Genomic DNA, 22,515 nt, shown 5'->3' with positions numbered 1-22,515 from the left:
GATGGTCTCGATCTCCTGACCTCGTGATCCGCCCGTCTCGGCCTCCCAAAGTGCTGGGATTACAGGCTTGAGCCACCGCGCCCGGCCGACATTTGGATTTTTAAAATAGTCGGCCGGGTGCAGTGATTTATGCCTATAATCCCAGCACTTTGGGAAGCTGAGGTGGGCAGATCACTTGAGGTCAGGAGTTTGAGACCAGCCTGGCCAACATGGTGAAACCCCGTCTCTACTGAAAATAGAAAAATTAGCCAGGCATGGTGGTGCACACCTATAATCCCATCTACTCGGGAGCCTGAGGCAGGAGAATTGTTTGAACCTGGGAGGCGGAAGTTGCTGTGAGCCGAGATCATGGCACTACACTCCAGCCTGGGCAACAGAACAAGACTCCACCTCCAAAAAAAAAAAAAACTACAAATAAATAAAATACTAATACATGCAAGGATAATAGAGACATAGTAAACAGATATATACTATATAGTAAAATCACCAACTACAGAATAATGGCTTCTACGGAAGTTAGAGTAAAGGAAATAGGGTGAGTCTTTAGCTAATTAAGTAATGTTTGGTTTTGTAAGAGATCTGAAACAAATATGGCAAAAAAATTAAAATCTAAATATGATTGGTGACACATTACTTACCTTTTTATGCATACTGTATGTTTGAATTTTTTAAAATATTTCAGTTAAATTTAAGAAAAAGCAGTTTTCAGATGATTAGTGCTAAAAAGAATTATTACTCATTAAACTGTGATCTTCCTCACAGAAAAGCATGTAATGCAAGTAAAATTGATTTTTTTTCCCACAATATTTATGATCCTAGATGCCAGCCTGTTATTGCACTCCAGGCCACTATCACTCCAGCCAACCTCAGTATCGCCCAGTCCCTTCTGTTCATTACAATTCACATCTAAACCAACCACTGCCACAACCTGCACAGCAGACAGGTGAGTTGTGTTTCTTATGTCATAACTTCTGAGCCATGCTTTTTTCCATCTTCTATTTCAGTATTGCTCTTAAGTAGTACCTACCCAGTCTCTCTGGATCTCGAATATGTTCATACATATGAGTTTGCAAACCAGTGAGATTTAAAAGAGTGAGCAAATCTTGGCATCCTCTGGAAAATACCACAGTGTCAGGTCTACATGCTAAAGGGTTGGGAGTATCTGGGAATATCTTAAGCAGTTTTTTAAGTGGCTGCCATCTCTCACTGCCATTGAAATTGAAGCTGTCTTTGCAGCCTGATAAATCACCTATGGTAACAACAAGAGAGGCAAGGCAAGGCAAGATGACTTATCAATAGCTAACCAGAAGCAAAGATCAAAACCACCTAACTTGGATTGAGAACCCTAGTCTAGGGATGATATTTTGATCTTTTAGTAAGCATGCCTTTGAAAGAAATGATGTACTTAGCATATTTTCTGTGTTTTGCTTTTCAGTTTGTTGATTGATAGTGAAAAGTATTTTTAAACAAAATACAATCTAAGGCCACTTAAATGAAATTTACTAAAACTCAGCATTGTTTTTGTTTTAGCACTTTGCAGATTTTCTTCAAGCATTCAGTGAAAACAATTTTGATCTCAGTGTATAAAACTATCTTACTGATTTTTTAATGAACTCATTTCTCTATATGCTTCTCACCTAGATGTGTACTTCCCAGATGTTTAATAAGGTATTTATTCAGCCTTTTATAACTCTAGGAGTTGAAGTAGAATTTTATCATTGGTTTCTTTAGAGCTTTCTTAACTGCTTTTCACTATTGGAGGCTCCCAGACTATGTGAGTGTGACTCACTGAGGAACCCATAACCTCCACCTCCACTGAGGCTGTTCACTGCTCTTGATATTGTGTGAAACTCTTCAGGGTTACCACCAGTTTAGGAGAAGCATCTCTGCACTGGCCCATCTGATGAATAGTAGCCATACTTCTCTTTACTGTTGCAGTCTTCAGTGATCAGTGTGACTCACTAACTTTATTTGCTAGATATAGTTCATGCTTAGCGTAGCCATGCAGGATAACTTCCAGGTCCTTAATCTGGTACCCTTAGGAGTTGTCTTGTGGTTCGTTTACAGGTTCTCCCCTTTTAATATGTTACTAGCCTTGTATTGTACCTGTGACAAATGTTCTTCCAAAGAATGCTGAATACAAACATTCGTCATTTTAGCCAAGTTAGAACTGTAGTTCCAAGCTACCTAAAATTTAATAATACAGTCCACGTCAAATAATGTAACTAGTATATGATATAATTTCAAAAGGTATCAAAAATTATTCTCTATTCTTGAGAACATTGGTTGTGATACTGCTCATTAGCTGGTACTGCTCATTAGCTTTATATACATTGGTGTTTTATTCAGAAACAATTTTCTGAATTTTTCTGGACCTCAAGGAATCGAATTTTCATATTTTTTTTTCTGATTTTTGTCTTCCAAAATTATAACACAGACTGTAGCTGATGCCCTAATAAAGAAATGTACCTTTATGCTACTCATTTAAATATCCTTGTGTGTGACTAATTAACTTAATTCATTAGTACATCCTAGGCAGGCAAAAATCCTTTGTTCTGTATTTGTGTTAGCTTACTAATTTTGTTCTTCAACATGGCAAAATTTTTATCCCTCTCCATGGTCAAACTACCTATAAAATCACTTCCAATCACAAATTGGGACTAGTATGCAAGTACAATTGCCTCTCTGCAAAAAAAAAAAAAAAATGACATTTAATGGAATACAACTAAATATGCCTGATCGGGGTGAATACATCTATGTGACAGATAGCATGTGTTTATTATTGGTGATATTTTTAATTGTGGGGTTTTCTCTGATGCTAGTTATGATGAGAAGGAGGAAGCATCTGAATAGTGCTACAGGCGCAAAAAAGAGAATCGTGTCTTTGAAAAATGTTTGACATTGTGTTTGGCTCTTATGAGTCAGTCATAATATAGCACTTGATAAAAACTAGACTTGTCCTTTCAGCTATTTTATATAGTATCCTCTTAACTTACAGATTAAGTTAGTTGACTCATTCAGTTTGAAGAATAAAAGGAATAAATCCTCAAAACATTCTTATCTAAAAGAAAAAGGAATTTTGTTATGCTAATAAGTATCATAGATAATTTTCCTTTAAAGAAGAGTGCAGCAGTACCAGTGCCAACTATTGTGTTGGTAATTGTATTGAACCTTTTCATAGAATTAGTGGGGATTTGAACTCTTTTTTAAAAGTCGTAATCTAAAGAGTTTTTTATAGTTAGCTCATCGTTAATTTTTATGTCAAAACTTGCAGAAGGCTAGGCGTGGTGACTAACACCTGTAATCCCACCACTCTGGGAGGCCGAGGCGGGTGGATCATCTGAGGTCAGGAGTTTGAGACCAGCCTGGCCAACATTGTGCAACCCTGTGTCTACTTTAAAAATACAAAAAAAAAAAAATTAGCCAGGCGTGGTGGCGCACACCTGTAATCCCAGCTACTTGGGAGGCTGAGGCAGGAGAATCATTTGAACCTGGGAGGCGGAGGTTCCAGTTAGCTGAGATGGCACCACTGCACTCCAGCCTGGGCAACAGAGTGAGACTCAGTCTCAAAATAAAAAAAAAAATTAACAGAAAAGTGTGCGTTTATGTTTGTATGTGCCCTAGTGTAGAAAAGTAAAATGTACTGGGAAATTAACAAGACAGTTTATTGTTTTTGGGTTTTTTTAACAGATATATAGCAATTACTGTCTCATAATTTACATTTTTATATGGAAACATACTTCTGAGAATCCTTTTGGCTTTTATTTTCTTACATCTCTACATTCTACTATCCCAATCTGATTAAAAGGAGAAATAATTTTCATATCTAATATTTTATGTCTTGTCAAACAACACTTGCTTACCCCACAAAGTGTCAAGAAGCATGTTTTTTTTTTAATTACATAAAAGGGTGAAACTATTCAACCAAATAATGAAAACACTAGTAGATTTGGCGTGATTTTTTCCTTTTTTTTCACTATGGCACAAGTAATGTTTAAATGTTAATATTTGAACTCAAAGAAATTTTGCCCTCAATTAACATACCCAACTGAGCAAAGTATTTTTAGACCAGATAGGGTATGGGCAGAAGAAATAGGGAATCTTTTATTATTTTTCCTTTGGTGGGTAGGGAGGAGGTTGGGGAAATATCTCAAGGATAAAATGCTCTAGGTCTTTTACCCATGTGTGCCAGTGGACCCCAGCTGAAATCAGGACTAACATTACTGCTGGGGAAATGAATGTACTAGTCTTTTGTTACGAATATGAAACTACTGGACTGTTCATTCAAAACAAGGTTGAGTAAACCCCATCAACAGAAACAGAAGAAATCCTGGCTACACACATAAGACTTTCTGGGCAATGCACTGTATAATGGAAAGAACAACAAAATAAAAGTCAGAATCCTGATGGCCCTTAGTCATTTTTAAGTGGTGTTAGGCATATCACTTAAAGCCACTGAGATTCTGGCCGGGCGTGGTGGCTCATGCCTGTAATCCCAGCACTTTGGGAGGCCGAGGCGGGCGGATCACGAGGTCAGGAGATCGAGACCATCCTGGTGAACACGGTGAAACCCCGTCTCTACTAAAAATACAAAAAAATTAGCCGGGCGTGGTGGCGGGCGCCTGTAGTCCCAGCTTCTTGGGAGGCTAAGGCGGGAGAATGGCGTGAACCTGGGAGGCAACGGAGCTTGCAGTGAGCGTAGATCGCACCACTGCACTCCAGCCTGAGAGACAGAGCAAGACTCCGTCTCCAAAAAAAAAAAAAAAAAAGCCACTGAGTTTCAGTTGGACTCATTTGCAAAGTATGGAAGTTTTACTGTATTGTCTGTTGAAGCCTCTGTGTACTCTAAAACTCCACGATTCTTTGTGTCTCATATGAGTCATTTCTAGTTCAGAAAGGTAGAATAATAGAGAATTGGTTTGTAACAGCTTGGCAACCAGCTGTCAGTAACAAGTCAATAAAAGCAACTATTTCAAAAGATCAGATTACCAGTTGCACTAATATTTATTACTTTAAACCTTTATCATAAAATGTATGTTTTGAATACTATAAAATACACTGCATATAAGGAGTTTGGTATACTATAAAGAAACTTTTTCTGCAGGTAGTAATTATAGTGAAGATCTTAGGTTTACAAAGCCCTAGCTCTTTTCTGTGTAGCTGTTGTTATGACTCCTGAAAAGTTTGTAGCTTCACCATATACATTTAATATTTTGCTATAATTGGCCTTGTTCCTGAGCTGTTGGATTCGGGGCCGTAGCACTGTCTGAGAGGTTTACATTTCTCACAGTGAACCGGTCTCTTTTTCAGCTGCTTCCTGGCTTCTTTTTACTCAGGTTTCCACTGCTTTTTTGCTTTTTTTTAATGCTGTATGAAGGTGTTAACATTTGTTTATATTTTTCATTAATTGTAATACCTTTAAATCATGCATCATACTCAGAAATAGGGATTTGAATTTAAGTGACAGCTTTGGCCTAATATAATTTACCTATTAAAAATTTGTGAGAGCTATTGCTTATTTCTTTTCCAAAGTAAGATTTGGATGGCAAATTCAGTTTGGTTTTGAGCTTATCTAAAAAGCTTAATGTTTTAAGCATACCAAACTCATTAGCAGAAGTCAAGTATATCTCTCCCTATTGCTACACAACTTTTTAGGGATCTTGTTATATATGAAAGCATGACATCAGACGGACCTAATACACCTAAATGCATTTGAAGCTACTTGGGCTCAGCTCTTACCAACAATATAATTTAATTTTTTTTTCCAAACAATGATGTTGTTGTATATCTTTGGGAAGCAAAATGATTCTGTGAAACTATACTTTTAGTTTTGCAACCATTTGATAACTTCAAAGATTATCACTGCATTATATCCTTAGTCTTAGCTTTCCAGATAACCCAGAATCATATGGTTCCAAGTTGATTAAGCTCTGTTACCAGCAGACTATGGTAGGATCCTGATGAACGACACTATGGAAGAAACTTGTTAGGATAAACAGTCTTCAGTGTGTGCAGATTGTTGACAGAATTTCAAGGCACAAATTTAAGAGTAACGAGGGTGTAAAAGGCAAGCAGGAAAAATCAGCACTACTGGGTAAGCAGATGAGGGGGCTTATTGATAGGAGAGTCAGCTATGTCAAATAGGGACTCTAGGCACAAAGTCAATTTCTTTATTGACAACTTTCAATCCAAGTACTAGGAATTTTGTATTTGTAAATTACTAGGTAGTGGCTCTGGCTATTCTTGTTTTTTCATTGATTCTGTGAGCATTTCTTAGTATGTATTGTGTGATTCAGCATAGATTCAGACATTGTATAATACCTACAATCCACCTATTTCCCTTTTCCCTTCTCCATTAACCTGCCGCCACTGAAATCTGGAGCCAAATATATCTGGTAAGTACCCACAGATTTCCTTGAGTTGTATAGACTCTTCCATGGAATAGTTCTTTAAATAGCTGTGAGCTATAAACTCTGTGTGGCTGTTTTTGTTAGAATTTGTTTTTGTATATGTAAATGTTTATTTCAGGCATAGGAGTGAGAGAGGAGGGGTTGATAGATAAGAAGGGATAATCAAGTGTGATGGCAACTGCATCTCCTTCCAAATACACCCATGGGGCTAGCTTTAGTTGAAATTGCCCGCCTACCGAAATAGTGCCACAGACAGAAGCCCAAGATTATAAGCTTGAGGTTTTAACAATTTGGTCTTGTAGATGCCTAGTTACAAATAAATTTAGCTTTAGTAAAATGGCTTATCTTTTAAAAAACAAAACAAAAAAAATTACCTTCACAGTGCTTCTGTTGTACAAGCACAGTCTGGAAAAAAAATTAATAGGTACTATTAAGTGAAATAACCTCAGATTCATGGGTATTCTAAGCAGTTCTTTAATTCTTTTTGTAATTTTTCTGATTATTTCTGTGTTATTAAGAGTGCTTTCCTTTAGAACAAATGCTAGTTCAGATCACCTATATAAAATAAAATTAGCCTGTTAATGCCTGTTCAATACTTTTCTGCTGAGCACTACATTTCCTTCCTGCTCTCTTCTCAGTTAAAGTGAAAGAGAGTTAAAAATAGAATATTCTTTGGAGCCCTCCAGGGAAGTGCNATATATATGTTGAGATCTGGATATTTATTTTGTTGTTTGGTATCACTTACTATTGGCATTTCTTACTTTACAAAATAGAGGCTTTCCCACAATATTGACATAAATTCCTATAAAAGATATATACTGTTTTCCTCTACTTTCCAGGTTAAATTCAGATGTATCACAGGAAGAATTTTTTTTTAATTCTAATATACTGAAATATACTTTTTAATGGAGAAAGAATAATTTATGTGGTAGCCAACTTGGTGTCGGGATACTGGAAATACTCTTCTTGTAGCATTTTTGAAACCTGTTGATACTTTTCATTCTCTAGTAATCTACTTCTCCTTCCTAATCGTGAACCTTCTCCCTCTTTTCCAGATCATTGGATTTTTCTTTCTCATACTTGGCAGTCTTCAAACTATACTTTTGACACTATCAGAACTCTGTACCAGTCTTGCTTTTGTCTGAATAATTAGACAAGGAGCCTAAACTACAATGTCACTTCTCTAGGTGTCACTCTGTAACGGTTCATGCCCAGCAGTCTGAAATTTCTTTGTTTAAACAAAAGTTCAGAGGAATTCATGAGCAACTTGAACAGTTCAAGATGTAAATTTTATTAAGCAAATGTACATAATGTGAGGCATACCTGTAATTAAATGATCCTTTATTTTAATGTTAACAATTATTTTATTAATGATTTTGTCTTACATAGGCAAAAGTAAGATTCTTATCTTTGATTGGATTAGGTGAATGATGTGGGGTTTTTTGTTTTTAGTGCTTTCCAGCTGAGTATTTCTAGTTTTGCTTGTGATTATAGTAATTTTAACCAATATAGATCCCAGTTTTATTTTCTTTTTAATTAGAACAAATGCTAGTCTGTTATGCCTGTTGAGTACTTTTCTGCTGAGCACTGCATTAGAAAAAGACCGATAATATTTTAGTAATCTTTAATGTTCTGCTCTTTAGAGAATGTAATTCAAAATTATATACTTTTTAGCCAGTTACTATGTTGTATGTTTGTTATAATTATTAGAATGAGTGATAAAACATTTCATCATGACTTCTGGAAAAACCGTTCAGATACCTGTCCTAATGCCAGTAGAATTTCCCTCCTGGGGTTCCGATCATACTGAGCATCAGATGTTAAATGACGATTTTAGTTGTGATAGTTTAGAACGGCTCCTCAGACCCTGATGGCTTTCTATCCAGTGTAGTTTAAACCTGGTGGGTTTTCCTGCTTTGGATGTAAAAATGAAATGCTACTCAGTGGATGGAAAAAAGCCATTGCTTCACAGAACTTCAAGACTTCACCCATAAAACGTAGCAGCTCTCCTTGCACAAAATGTGTCCAGGTTAAAGCTGGCATTGCCCTGCTGAGTAAAGTCTGACTTCTTGGCAAAGCAGCCTGACTTTGTGGAGAAGACAGCCAGTATCTATGAAAACGCTGCTAGACAAATCTTCTATAGACTCATCTGGAATGTGGCAACAGACATTTTGAGCAAAAGCAGCCTTCGAGGCAAAACAGCAAAACTAAAGTCCAAAGGGAACATTGGCGATTCACATGGAAATACTCAGGCTGAGAGACAGAACCGTGGGATGTGGAACCTGAAATAGTGTCACCATTTGAGCCAGTTCTTCTCCTTCCCAATTGTCTTTTGTTATGTTTTAATATTTTAGAGACAGAGTCTCACTGTTTTGCCTAGACTGGAGTGCAGTGGCCCTTCCTGATTGTTTAATACAATTTATGCATATAATCTAATTATAGTAAGTCAAGGAAGTGTAACTTTGAAATACATTAATAGTAAGCCACGCATCTTGGGGATAGTGGGCAAACCAAGGGAAGGACTGTTCCTCCCACAGAGAGGACATTATGTGCTAGTCATATACTCATTTACACGTGCTCTTTTTTAAAGCCCCCAAGTTCATATGGCTACCATCTGGACTACTCAAAAATTTTCACTCTGATTCCTATTTTGAATAACAATGCTTATACTCACCAATAAATCTTTAGTTCAAATGAACAAAAAGTTTCCTGGTTGATTGACATTATTTCCAGTAATTATCTGTTTTCCTGTAATTGTTTATCTTGAGACTTAGGTATGTTAAGCTACAGTAAAATCTTCATTAACCAAAATTACCAGAAAATGAAACAAGGCCGGGTTATGCTTGTTTGAACAACATTACTATAATACTTTTTTCTTCTTCAATATGTGTTCCTCAGAAAAGTAAATTTTAGAATCAGACAGCTGTGTGCAGCTCCCAGCTACACACGTGATAGCTGTTGACCATAAACAAAGTATGAACCTCTCTGTGCCTTTTGTTTCCTCATCTGAAAAATAGGGATAATAATTGTGTCTATTTCATACGATTGTGAACAGTAAATGAGTTAACATATCCTAAGTACTCATAATAGTGCCTGAAACTCAATAAATGTCATTTGAGGCTTAGGTATTAAGATTAGCTTGTGTGGCTGGGCGCACTGGCTTACTCCTGTAATCCCAGCACTTCCGGAGGCCGAGGCAGTCCAATCACCTGGTGTCAGGAGTTCAAGACCAGCCTGGCCAACATGGTGAAACCCCATCTCTATTAAATATACAAACATTAGCTGGGTGTGCTGGCATGCACCTGTAATCCCAGCTCCTTGGGCAAGAGAAGCACTTGAACCCAGGGGGTTGAGGTTGCCATAAGCCGAGATGGCACCACTGCACTCCAGCCTGGGCAACAAAGCAAGACTCAGTTTCAAAAAAAAAAAACAAAAGATTAGCTGTGGTATCATTGTAGCAAAGATAATTATATATTAAATGAAAATTTAAATTTAAAATGAAAATATAATTTTAAAGATAATTATATTTTAAGTGAAAATTTAAATTTAAAATGAAAGTATAATTTTAAAATTATATTTTAAATGAAAAAGACAGGAATGTTGGGGGCCGGAATTCCAGAGCAGACACCAGGATAGCTTGACGATAATTTGTTCTAAAAATGTTTCGCTTTTTTGTCCTTCTGAGCTTCTTCCAACCCATGCCTTCATCCTGAAAGTTACAGTAAACGATCAGTTGAGTTGTTTGATGTTAAAACCCTTGAGGCTCTCAATATGTTTTTGAGAAAATTTACTTAAACATACTCTTCTTACCCATTACCATTGTAAAATTTCTGCTTGCATCAGATGTGGAAGCATTATGCTGAAAAAAGATTGTTTGAACTGAGTATATGTCAAATACACCCCGTTTCTGTAAATAATGAAAACTGAACCACATACATATATGGTTGGCCCCTCTGCCATAAAAAATTAGGCTAGGCCACTATAAAAATGTAATGGGCGAGTATCTGTAGAGTGATTATTTTCCCATTACGACTTTTCCTATTTTTGTATTTTTTTCTCCAAATTTTTCTTTTTTTTTTTTTTCTTTTTGAGACGGAGTCTCGTCTGTCACCAGGCCTGGCGCTCACCAAGTGCTGTGGCCGGATCTCCAGCCTCACTGCATAGCCTCCGCCCGCCGTCTCAGAGCCATTCTCCTGCTCTCAAGCCTCCTGAGCTAGGCTGGCGACTACAGCCCGCCGCCCCACGTCGCGCCGGCTAGCTTTTTGTATTTTTAGTAGAGACGGGGTTTCACGCATGTTAGCCAGGGCATGTCTCGATCTCACTGACCTCGGTTGATCCGGGCCCCGCTCTCGGCCTCCCAAAGTGCTGGCGGATACAGGCTTCGAGCCACCGCGGCGGCGCGGCCTATTAAGCGGCCACCGCGCCCGGCTATAAGGTTTTATAAAATATATTAAGTCTACGTTTTTAAAAATATTCAGGCCAGGTGCCATTGCACACCACTATAATCCCAGCACTTGGGGAGGCCAACGAGGGCGGATCACTTTGAGCTCAGGAGTTCAAGACCAGCCTGGGCAACATGGCAAAACCCTGTCTCTACTAAAATACAAAATTAGCTAGGTGAGGTGGCACACACCTGTAATTCCAGCTACTCAGGAGGCTGAGACAGGAGAATTGCTTGACCGAGGAGGTGGAGGTTGCAGTGAGGTGAGATCGCGCCACTGTACTCTGTCCTGGGTGATAGAGTAAGACTATCTCAAAAAATAATAGTAAGTAAATTAGTTAAAAATAAAATATTCAAATAATACCTTCATTACAAGCTTTACATACTAGATATAAAGTTAAACAGTTTGTATTCTTTATTTGAGTTCTTCCTAAGCACCTTGAGGCTAATCATATGGAATCTGTGATTTAGCTGCTGTACAGTTTTCTGGGACAGACTTAATGAGTGATCCAGAAATTCCAGTCTGATGTGATTTGTATTCGTGAGAGTGTCATTTTAATGAAAAGGTGATTAAATGTGTTTACTCTTATAAACCAATGTTACCTTAAAATTTTTTTAATTTTAATTTTAATTTTTTTAAGATGGAGTTTCGCTCTTGTCGCGCAGTCTGGAGTTCAATGGCGCGATCTCAGCTCACTGCAACCTCTGCCTCCTAGGTTCGAGTGTTTCTCCTGCCTCAGCCTCCCAAGTAGCTGGGATTACAGGCTTGCGCCACCACGCCTGGCTAATTTTGTATTTGTAGTAGAGATGGGGTTTCACTATGTTGGTCAGGCTGGTTTAACTCCTTATGTCAGGTGATTTACCCACCTCAGCCTCCCAAAGTGCTGGGATTATAGGTGTGAACCACCACGCTGGCCCAGTGTTACCTTAAAATTTAGCCGGGCGCCATGGCTCATGCCTATAATCCCAACACTTTGGGAGGCCGAGGCGGGCAGATAACCTGAAGGCACGAGTTCGAAACCATCCTGGCCAACATGGCGAAACCCTGTCTGTACTAAAAATAAAAAAATTACCTAGGCATGGTGGCACGCGCCTGTAATTCCAGCTACTCGGCAGGCTGAGGTATGAAAATCACTTAACACGAGGTCAGGAGATCGAGACCATCCTGGCTAACACGGTGAAACCCCGTCTCTACTAAACAATACAAAAAACTAGGCGGGCGAGGTGGCGGGCGCCTGTAGTCCCAGCTACTCCGGAGGCTGAGGCAGGAGAATGGCGTAAACCCGGGAGGCAGAGCTTGCAGTGAGCTGAGATCCGGCCACTGCACTCCAGCCCGGGCGAGAGCGAGACTCCGTCTCAAAAAAAAAAAAAAAAAAAAAAAGAAAAGAAAAGAAAAGAAAAAATCACTTAAACCCGGGAGGCGGAGGTTGTGCTGAGCCAAGATGGCGCCACTACGCTCTAACCTGGCAGACAGAGTAAGACTCTCGCTCTCAAAAAAAAAAAAAAAAAAGCCTACACAAACCATGAGAGAACAACTAATCAGAAAACGTTTATGCTACCTGCAGAGTTTTATGAAATGTGGCAAAAGAGAATGGACAAAATCGTGAAGGGATTAATAAGATAGATTCTTAGCGAAGGTATTTTTTTAAGTGCTTGGCATTATTATTTTTAATAGCTCCTCTGTGTTCAGAAACTCAACCCTGGCTTATTTATGCTACTTCTGAATGAAGTACTGAGATGTTAGTGTTTTTTCTATTTTCACAATCTTTAAAATCTAGAACTTCCTGGTAGTTCTCATCACTCTTCTATGTGTAAAACCTTTGCTTCTTCATCAGTATTCTGTTGTACCTTCGTCTTCCACTTATCATTTCACATACCATATTCATTCATTATTGACTATTCCCCATTCCTCAAACATATTAACTGTCTTACTTTTCCAAACCTTTTATTTTTGCTGGAATGAGCTTTTCCTTTAAGTCCAAGCCCAAATGTCACTTCCTCTATAAATATCAGTCAGGACTAATTTCTTCCTCTTGTTTTCGTAAGACTCTATTTATACTGCTCTCCTCATATGGTATGGTGGCTAAAAATGCTTAATTTAAAGATAGGGACCATGTCATATCTATCTTTATCTAACCCAAATGATGTCCTTTTTACTACCCTGTGTAACAAATGACCAGATGCTGAGATCAACTGTTTTATATTTCATGTCAAATTTTCAAAATATGCGTGGTGTTTGTAAAGAGTGTGTGTGTGTGTTTGTGTGTGTGTGTATATGTGGCAATTAGTAGGCATGGATATTAAAGGAGATTAGGCTGCATTAAAGAATAAGATACCAGGCCAGTCATGGTGGCTCACGCCTGTAATCCCAGCACTTTGGGAGGCTGAGGTGGGCAGATCACCTGAAGTCAGGAGTTTAGGACCAGCCTGGCCAACATAGTGAAACCCCCATCTCTACTAAACATACAAAAATTAGCCAGGCATGGCAGTGCGTGCCTGTAGTCCCAGCTACTGGGGAGGCTGAGGCAAGAGAATTGCTTGAACCCAGTAGATGGTGGTTGCAGTGAGCCAAGATTGCACCACTGCACTCCAGCCTGAGCGATAGAGACTGCATCTGAGAAAAAAGAGAATAAGATACCATTGGAAATTTACTGATGGAGCTTTCATGATGTAGCCAGGCATGGCGGTGCACACCCATAGTCCTAGCTCCTCAGGAGGCCTAGGTGGAGAGGATCCTTTGAGCCCAGGAGCTCGAGTGTACAGTGAGCTGTGAACATGCCACTGCACTCCAGCCTTGACAACAGAGTGAGACCCTGTCTCTAATAAAACAAAGCAAAAAAACAAATTCCATGATGTAGAGTCCAACTGACCCCACATTAAATCACTACGATATGGCTTCTATAGGTATTTATTGAAAGCATTTTTTGTCTCAGACCTTTTATCATAATAGAGAATTTTAAGCAGGAGACTTCCAAGACGAATCTCAAAAAATTGTTAAATTTAGATAAGTAAAAAGAATCAGACCTGGTACTGTGGCTAACGCCTGTAATCCCAACACTTGGGGACGCCAAGACAGGCGGATCACCTGTGGTCAGGAGTTAGAGACCAGTCTGGCCGATGTGGTGAAACCCCATCTCCAGTAAAAATAGAAAAATTAGCCGGGCATGATGGCATGTGCTTGTAATCCCAGCTGCTTGGGAGGCTGAGGCGGGAGAATCACTTGAACTCGGGAGGTGGAGGCTGCAGTGAGCCCAGATCGTGCCAGTGCACTCCAACCTGGGCAACAGAGTGAGACTCCATCTCAGAAAAAAAAAAGAAAGAAAAAAAAATCAGAAGCACATTTGCACATAAATTGGCCTTGTTTTTTAAAGCTTTCTTTCGAGGCAACCTACAACCTTGAATATTTCTTGAATAGACTACGAAAGTAATATGCATAACATTTTAGTTTCTTAGGGGATATGACTGTTTTAAGTCAAATTATTTTAAGTCAGATTATATTACAGTGAACTCTGCCAGATATATACAGTTTGTTTTCATTTTAGTAGACTATAATTCTGCCAAGTCTGTTTTAATAAGTTATTATCCCAGTCCATACAGAACCCAAATTCTGATGCTTCTGTAAATGTGTGTATATGTTGAGGTGGCATTTCCAACACAAAAAAAGGTCTCACGTTCACATTTCATTTCCATTCCTGTGTTATTTTTCTAAGGGTGGAAATTTGTCGTTGTATGTTTTAATGGTGTTTGGAATTTGGGGTGTAAATTTGAAATACTTGTCATTTGATGAACTGAAAATAGTGTGAAATGTTAATTGTTAGATTAGAAAGGAAGAAGTTTATTCTGTTCTCTGCCTTTACCTGCCTATAAGTTTAAGTAGTATAAGAAATTCACAAGGAATAAAGGTTTAGCAAACAGCATATTATCAATCACTTTATTACAGATAAGAACTAAAATACACATTTTTTTTGTACAAAGTTAAATTGGTGAGAAGGAAGTCATTGGAAACATGGCCATAAAGTACTGTTGCTATAGAAATAACATCATTTTACAAAAACCCTTCACTGTTAAGGGATTCACTATAACTGAATTTTTACTCTGGTTTTGTTTTTTTTCCTGTGTTTTGGGGGTTTTTTTGGTTGGTTGGTTGGTTTTGTTTGTTTGTTTTTTGAGACAGGGTCTTTATGCTGTCACTTAGGCTAGAGGGCAGTGGCGCTATCTTGTATTTTTTTGTGGAGACAAGATTTGGCCATGTTGCCCAGGCTGGTCTCGAACTTCTGAGCTTACCCACCTCCATCCCCCCAATCCATCCATCTCCCAAAGTGCTGGGATTATAGGTGTGAACCACCACACCTGGCCAAGATTTTTAGTTTCTTAATTTTAATGTGTTGCTTTGTTACAGGATATACTTTGTAGTTAAATTTTTAGAGAAGATGGATGCTAGATTTTATTCAATTGTTGGGTCCTTGAGCAGAATTATTAAGGCTACTAGACAACTGCAGTGATGCTGCTGTCTATTATCAATACTTGAAATTGCCATTTCTGTTGCTTTAGAAATTAGTGAGGATGTAAATGAAAACTGATAACAAAATGTATTTATGGTGTTATCAGGGAAACAATTTCATTGCACTTTAGCTGTTGAAGTCTGTATAGGTGGTGTTCTAGTTCAGTTCATCTTTGTAAAAACTTTTCAATACTCTGAAGCTAGATGATTATTTTTATCTAGTTCTTTAAAAAATAAAATAAAAAAACTTTGTGGGTAGCATGTAGTAAATTACATGAGTCTTTAGCTAATTAGTATACCTCAAAGAATCCTTTTAGGATCAGGAGACAAAATACAATTCATATTCACTACTTAGAGCTTATCATTGTAGATTCTTGTTAAGTAAAAAAGTTTACTTGATAAAAGTAAATTTGTGCACTTAACTTACCACTTAAATTACCAACAGTCAGTTTAGGTGTTTGCTTTGTGACCTTGAGCAGATTACTTGGTTTGTTTAATGATCTGTCAAGTGACCTTAATCAAGCAGTGAAGAAATAATCTAAAAAATTACTGTATAACTCCATTTGTCTGTGTCTTTGACACATTCAAAAGTGGTTCTCTCCCCTGCCTTTTTTTTTAAATCCCCAGCAGGAACAGTTTCATGGGAATGGAACCTCTGCAGATGCATAGAGCCCCATGCTTGTGTTAATATTCTGTTGTTACCAACTTGAAATTCTTAATAGTTTTTTTTTTTGTTTTTTGTTTGTTTGTTTTGTTTTGTTTTAACAAGGGGCCCTACATATTTTCCATTTACTCTGGGCTCATGTTATGTAGCAGCTCCTGGTCCTGAGAAACTAGTTGTCATAATAGATTGCAATATGCCCTGAATAATAATTGTTCTATGTTATCTAAGTGTGTGACTCTATAATCTTTGCAATTGTAGAAGAAATCTTTGTAGGCAGATTTTATTTCAGTATATTTTAGTGAGGGAATGTAGGTAACTTGGGCTAAAATGTTATTTCATAATAGATGGTTTTAGGGATTTAACCATGTAATCAAAATTTTAGCATTTTAGAGCATAAAAGTACTTGCTTACATTTTTTTAAAAATCTTATTAGATGAAATGAATTCAGAGCAGGATTTAACTCCTTGTGCCATTACAGGTTATCAAGTTATACCCAACCAGCAGCAAAACTACCAAGGAATAGTTGGAGTTCAGCAACCCCAGAGTCAGAGCCTAGTCAGTGGCCAACCCAACAGCATTGGAAATCAGATTCAAGGAGTGGTCATCCCCTATACTTCAGTGCCAACATATCAGGTACGTTGTCTCTTTTATGTACTTCGGGTAGAGATGATTTTGAATAAATTAAGTGCACAACTACAATACATCTTCTATGCTCTCCTTTTAATACAGGAAAAACACTTCTGTAATATACAACTTTATAGTCTTAAGAGTTTTATTAGTCATAGCAGCTTTGTTTTATCCTCATTTTATTGCATTATTCATTTATTAATGTTTAGGATCTGAAACACATGGGTATTAGCAAGTAAATATTGTCTGGCATTGTCTTATGTTTCCAGCAATACAGGTAGATGAGCAAATGTCTTATTCTATTCCTCAGCTCTTTAGAAAGTCCTCATTGCTGGGAGAGAGAAATAGGAGGGAAAATAGAGGTTGGCGGTCGGTATTTGAAATAGAGATACAGTGTATACCTTGAATCTGTAGTTATAGAATAGGAAAATATGTGCAGTTTCCTGTGCTGTGACTGATTTTTTTCATTCCTCTCCATTGCTCCAAAAAGCAATGATATGTCTCATATTTTAAAATGTTACAGATTTTAGGCCAGGCACAGTGACTCACACCTGTAATCCCAGCATTTTGAGAGGCATAGGCAGGCCGATTACTTGAGGTCAGGAGTTCGAGGTCAGCTTGGCCAACATCGTGAAACCCTGTTTCTACTAAAAATATAAAAAATAGCTGGGCAAGGTGGCGGGGCCTATAATTCCAGCTACTCGGGAGGCTGAGGCAGGAGAATTGCAAATAAAAACAAAATGTTACAGATTTTAATTTATAGTTCTAAAGCGGAAATACCTATTATTTCATGAATAAGCACGTGTCTTCAATATAATATGACACATTTTTCAAAAATTTGTTTTACCTTCATCTTTATGGAGTAACTTGCAAGAGGGTTTATTTTATTAGCCTCATTGTTTTTCATAGCTGAGTCTGATTTTAAGAACTCCAGGCCAGGATCAGGTGCGGTGGCTCATGCCTGTTAATCCTAGCACTTTGGGAGGCCAAGGTGGCTGGATCACTTGAGGTCAGGAGTGTGAGACCATCCTGGCCAACATAGTGAAACCCCATTTCTATGAAAAATACAAAAATTAGCCAGGCGTGGTGGCAGGCACCTGTAATGTCAGCTACTCAGAAGGCTGAGGCAGGAGAATCACTTGAACCCAGGAGGCAAAGGTTGCAGTGAGCTGAGATTGTGCCCCTGCGTTCCGATTGCGCCACTGCATTCCGGGCTGGGTGACAAAGAGAGACTCAGTCACAAAAAAAGAGAGAGAGAGAGAACTCCAAAGACCACTTTCATTTGTCTCAACAAGGAGAGAATAGCCTAGTTGGGAAGATGGGGAATAGCCTAGTTGGGAAGATAAAATACACGTACTTTATGTATTTTATCTAAACACATGTAAACAGATTGATGATAGTGTACAGATTAGTAACTGAGAGGATCAGCATGAAATACAGCAATGAACAGGTTAAGGACTTGATTTGAAGCCTTCTGGGAAGTTAGAAACCTTTAGCTCTTCAAAGAAAATGATGGGCATAAATTGGTTAAGATGACATTCTGAGAATGAAGAAGAGTATAAGCAAAGGTGCAAGCATATTCCATATAATTTCAGAAAGTTGAAATTAAAGTGTGAAATGTGAGATTGTCAAATGTTGTTGAGCCCCAAGTGTATGTCCAATTTTGAGGACCCTTGAGCATAGAACACATCTACAAAAGAAAGAAAAGATACATCATGAAAAGTGGGTTTTCCATCTTCATTTTCTCTCACATCCCCCATGCTTCTGCCCCTTATCCTCCATCCTTGAGCCTAGGCACATGAGCCTGCCCTTTGTCTGTTTCCCCATAGTTAAGCATTAAACAGGATTGGCACCAAGCCTTCCCTCCTGAAAGACTCTGGTTATACTATCTAATCCAATACAGAGTTGAGCATATAAGATCTGCCCTTAATCTTTGGGGGCTTACATCTAGTAAGAGAAATGTCATTTTTAAACAAATTACAGCCTAATTATTTAAAAATTGGCTGGGTATTGAAACCATTCCAGAGCTAAGGTAGTGGTCATAATTTCTACAGCATACATTTTTACATTTTAACATTATGTTCTCATTGTATTTAATGTAATTCTCACATTGGCTCAATGATTGTAGGAAGTATTGCTCTGGCCAGCTATCAATAATAGTCATCTGCTTTAAAGTATGACTCCTACTACATTTGGTAATCAAGCCGGGTAGTGATAAACTGTCATCTAAAAAGTAAGCCAGAAAAGTCATCTGTCCTACACCTCCTGAGCCAGAGGATATGGATTTGAACTCTGACTTTCCCTCCAGTGTATTCTATGCCTGTACATTTCTCTAATAGTGGTCGCTTGCTCACTCTATCTCGCTCTCTCTCTCTCCTTCTCTCTCCCCCTTCCTCCCTCCCTCCTTCTCTTTGTTTTTGAGACAGAGTCTTGTTCTGTCACCCAAGCTGGAGTGCAGTGGCACGATCTTGGCTCACTACAACCTCTGCCTCCCAGGCTCAAGTGATTCTCTTGCTTCAGCCTCCCAAGTAGCTGGGATTACTGGCTAATTTTTGTATTTTTAGTAGAGACGGTGTTTCACCATGTTGGCCAGGCTGGTCTGGAACTCCTGACCTCAAGTGATCTACCCTCCTCAGCCTCCCAAAGCGCTGGGATTACAGGCATGAGCCACTGCAGCTGGCCAATCATAACCTTTTAAATCATAGAGCCAGGTATAGAGAACAGTGAAGTGATTCTAGAACTGAGTTTCTGGAGCCACAGGGTTTGAATTCTGACTTTTCTACTTACTAATCTAAAGTCTTATAGCTAGTAAGTGGGAAAGTCAGGATTCAAACTCATGCCCTCTATCTACCCATCTATGAAATAGATGATAAAAGTACCTTCAGGCTGGGTACAGTGGCTCAATCCCAGCTGGGTGCAGCTGGGATTACAGGCTGGGTACAGGACGTCAGGAGTTTAAGACCAGCCTGGCCAACATGGTGAAACGCCATCTCTACTAAAAAATACTTTCTTAGGTTGTTCAGAAGCCTTAATGAGATAATACACATAAAGCACTTAGAACTTAAAACATGGCAGTAAATACCCAATAATGTTAACCCTCCTATCATTACTATTACTAACGTCATCATCATCAGCGGTTATAGTGGTTATATTGGCTTTTTTTATGAGACAGAGTCTCACTCTGTCACCTAGGCTAGAGTGCAGTGGCCCAATCTCGACTCACTGCAACCTCTGCCTCTTGGTTCAAGCAATTCTTGTACCTCAGCCTCCTGAGTAACTGAGATTACAGGCACGCACCACCACTCCTGGCAAATTTTTGTATTTTAGCAGAGACGGGGTTTCACCATGTTGTTCAGGATGGTCTCGAACTCCTGAGCTCAGGCAGTCTGCCCACCTCAGCCTTCCAAAGTGCTGGGATTATAGGTGTGAGCCACCGTGCCCAGCCCGGCTTTCTTTTTTTTTTTTTAAATAAAGATCCTTCAGGCCATTGAATATATATTGGCTTTATTTAACAAAATCAGTGTAATCAAACTCTAATATTGTGGTACATTTGTAAATTAAGAACCTTTTATGCCTGTGTTGTTTCTATCTTAGAAACTGTAGAAACTAGAGAGTGGCAATACAGAATTGTGTTCATGTGATTTCATTTAGATGATATAGAAAACAGAATTGAAAGATACACTGTTTACTGAATGCCTACTATACTAGATCCTTTAGTTGTGCTCTCTCATAATAGAAATAATACCTCCTTTGTAATGGAGGTGGTGGTTCCATTTTTTCTGGTAAGAAGCTAAGGAGCCTCAGAATAGTCACTTGTCCAATATCACATAAATAGATGGCTGATATCACATGTAGGTACCTTAAGCTCCAAAGCTCTCACTTTTTCTAATCCATTGCATCTCACTGCCATCCTGCCTGATTTTTACTTAGTTCTACCTGAGGTAAACTGTGTTACTCTTTCTATATCAAACGCCCATCCTTATGTGGAAAGTTTCTTTTTCATAATTTAACCTTTTCATAATTCAGTGCGTCCAACCTACAGTACGTACATTTACAAATGCTAGCCAGAAGCAATAGCTAACATAATGTGGTAATGCTGTGGCTGACAGGAAAGCCTGTTGGCAGTGTTAGCTTATTTCTGACTGCTCATGCTTTAAAAGTTTATGGAGGCTGCTGGGCACGGTGGCTCACGCCTGTAATCCCAGCACTTTGGGAAGCCAAGGTGGGCGGATCACTTGAGGTCAGAAGTTCGAGACCAGCCTGACCAACGTGGTGAAACCCCATCTCTACTATATAACAGGTGTTTAAATACAAAAATTAGCTGGGCATGGTGGCACATGCCTGTAGTCCCAGCTACTCAGGAGGCTGAGGGAGGAGAATTGCTTCAACCTAGGAGGCAGAGTTTACAGTGAGTCAAGACTGCACCAGTACACTCCAGCCTGGGCAACAGATCAAGACTTCATCTCAAAAAAAAATAAAGTTTATGGAGGTTGAAAACATAAACATTTGCAAGCCTTTGAAAAAAAAACCTTTTTCTCTTGAAATTGTCTTTCAAATTTTAGGTTTCACTGCCTCAAGGTTCTCAAGGAATTCCCCATCAGACTTATCAACAGCCTGTTATGTTCCCTAATCAGTCTAATCAAGGATCTATGCCCACAACGGGAATGCCTGTTTACTATAGTGTCATTCCACCTGGTCAACAAAATAATTTAAGGTGAGTATGACTAAGTAACCTAATCTTCCAGCTTCTTGTTTACCAGGATTATGGTCTGTTGCTAGTTTTGAAGTTGACTAAGGGGCATTACTTGAGACCATTGTCTAATGTAGAATAGAAAAAAACTATAATACAATATACTTTTTAAAATATTTCTTTCGGACGGGTATGGTGGCTCATGCCTATAATCCCAGCACTTTGGGAAGCCAAGGCTGGTGGATCACCTGAGGTCAGGTGTTTAAGACCAGCCTGGCCAACATGGTGAAACCCCGTCTCTACTAGTAAAACAAAAGTTAGCTGGGCGAAGTGGCATACACCTGTAATCGCAACTGCTTAGGAGGCTAAGGCAGGAGAATCGTTTGAACCTGGGAGGCAGAGGTTGTAGTGAGCCAAGATTGCACTGTTACACTGTAGCCTGGGTAACAAGAGTGAACTTCTGTCTCTAAAAAATATATGTATATTTCTTTCAGTAAAATCATTACAAGGAAAGCAGTCCATATAAAACCTAAAGGCAAGTCAAATCTCTCTTGTGCCCAAAAATTAGGCCAATCTTCTGTTACTCACATAAATGGAGTAACAGTTGGCCATAGACTTCGGAGATGGGAGTGTAATATTTAAGGTTTTTATAGGGGTCTGGAAAAATTGTATTTCCTGTGTATAACTTTAGCAGTGAAATATCTTGCTGAAATATTTCAGGCTTTGGGAAGCTTATTTTTCATCAGTAAGGGGAGGGAAGGCATATAAGAGAAGTAAATGATAGTAGTTCTATATTAAAGCAAGTTATGAAGTATTCCATAAGCAGAAATGTCTCTGACAAGCCATGTTTTGAAAATACTAATCTTTCATTGAATTGAGTCCCTTTAGTTCATTGTTCAGAATGTATTACCAAACCATAGTTCATTTATTCTCGTGGCATCCCTGTGTTACCAACCAAGTCCATGCTGCCTGCATATAGCAAGCCAATCACTGTGACAGTGGGTTTTGCAAAAGAGAAATTTTATTCACAAGGCTGCTTGTGAAAGGAGATGGGAGAACAAATCTCAAATCTGCCTCTGAAAATAGGGCTTGTGGGTACTTACGGAACAGAAAGTAGGGTGGTCTGAAGTGTGAGAAAATGTGATAGATGGGTAGGAAAGGTGATTGGCAGATTGGAAAGAT

The 22,515-nt window shown here is 38.7% G+C and overlaps 1 protein-coding gene and 1 long non-coding RNA gene across 20 annotated transcripts in view; both read left to right on the top strand.

Annotated features, from left to right (window-relative positions):
* Positions 1 to 22,515, top strand: part of R3HDM1 (R3H domain containing 1) — a 204,174-nt gene that overhangs the window by 137,825 nt on the left and 43,834 nt on the right. For all 19 annotated transcript variants that reach the window (XM_017888477.1, XM_017888481.1, XM_017888478.1 and 16 more), the window contains 3 exons: positions 820 to 943; positions 16,495 to 16,649; positions 21,206 to 21,357. In XM_017888477.1, the coding sequence (XP_017743966.1) occupies positions 820 to 943; positions 16,495 to 16,649; positions 21,206 to 21,357 (431 nt within the window). The remainder of the gene's footprint in view (positions 1 to 819; positions 944 to 16,494; positions 16,650 to 21,205; positions 21,358 to 22,515) is intronic.
* On the top strand, positions 5,170 to 9,105 carry LOC108539636 (uncharacterized). Its single transcript, XR_001888442.1, has 2 exons — positions 5,170 to 6,395; positions 7,466 to 9,105. It is a non-coding gene; the product is annotated as an uncharacterized LOC108539636 (long non-coding RNA).

The sequence above is a fragment of the Rhinopithecus bieti genome, unplaced genomic scaffold (assembly GCF_001698545.2).
Source record: "Rhinopithecus bieti isolate Rb0 unplaced genomic scaffold, ASM169854v2 scaffold_15296, whole genome shotgun sequence".
Taxonomy (NCBI): Eukaryota; Metazoa; Chordata; class Mammalia; order Primates; family Cercopithecidae; genus Rhinopithecus; species Rhinopithecus bieti.
Note: the sequence above shows the minus strand (reverse complement) of the source record. Positions and strands in the feature narration are given on the sequence as shown.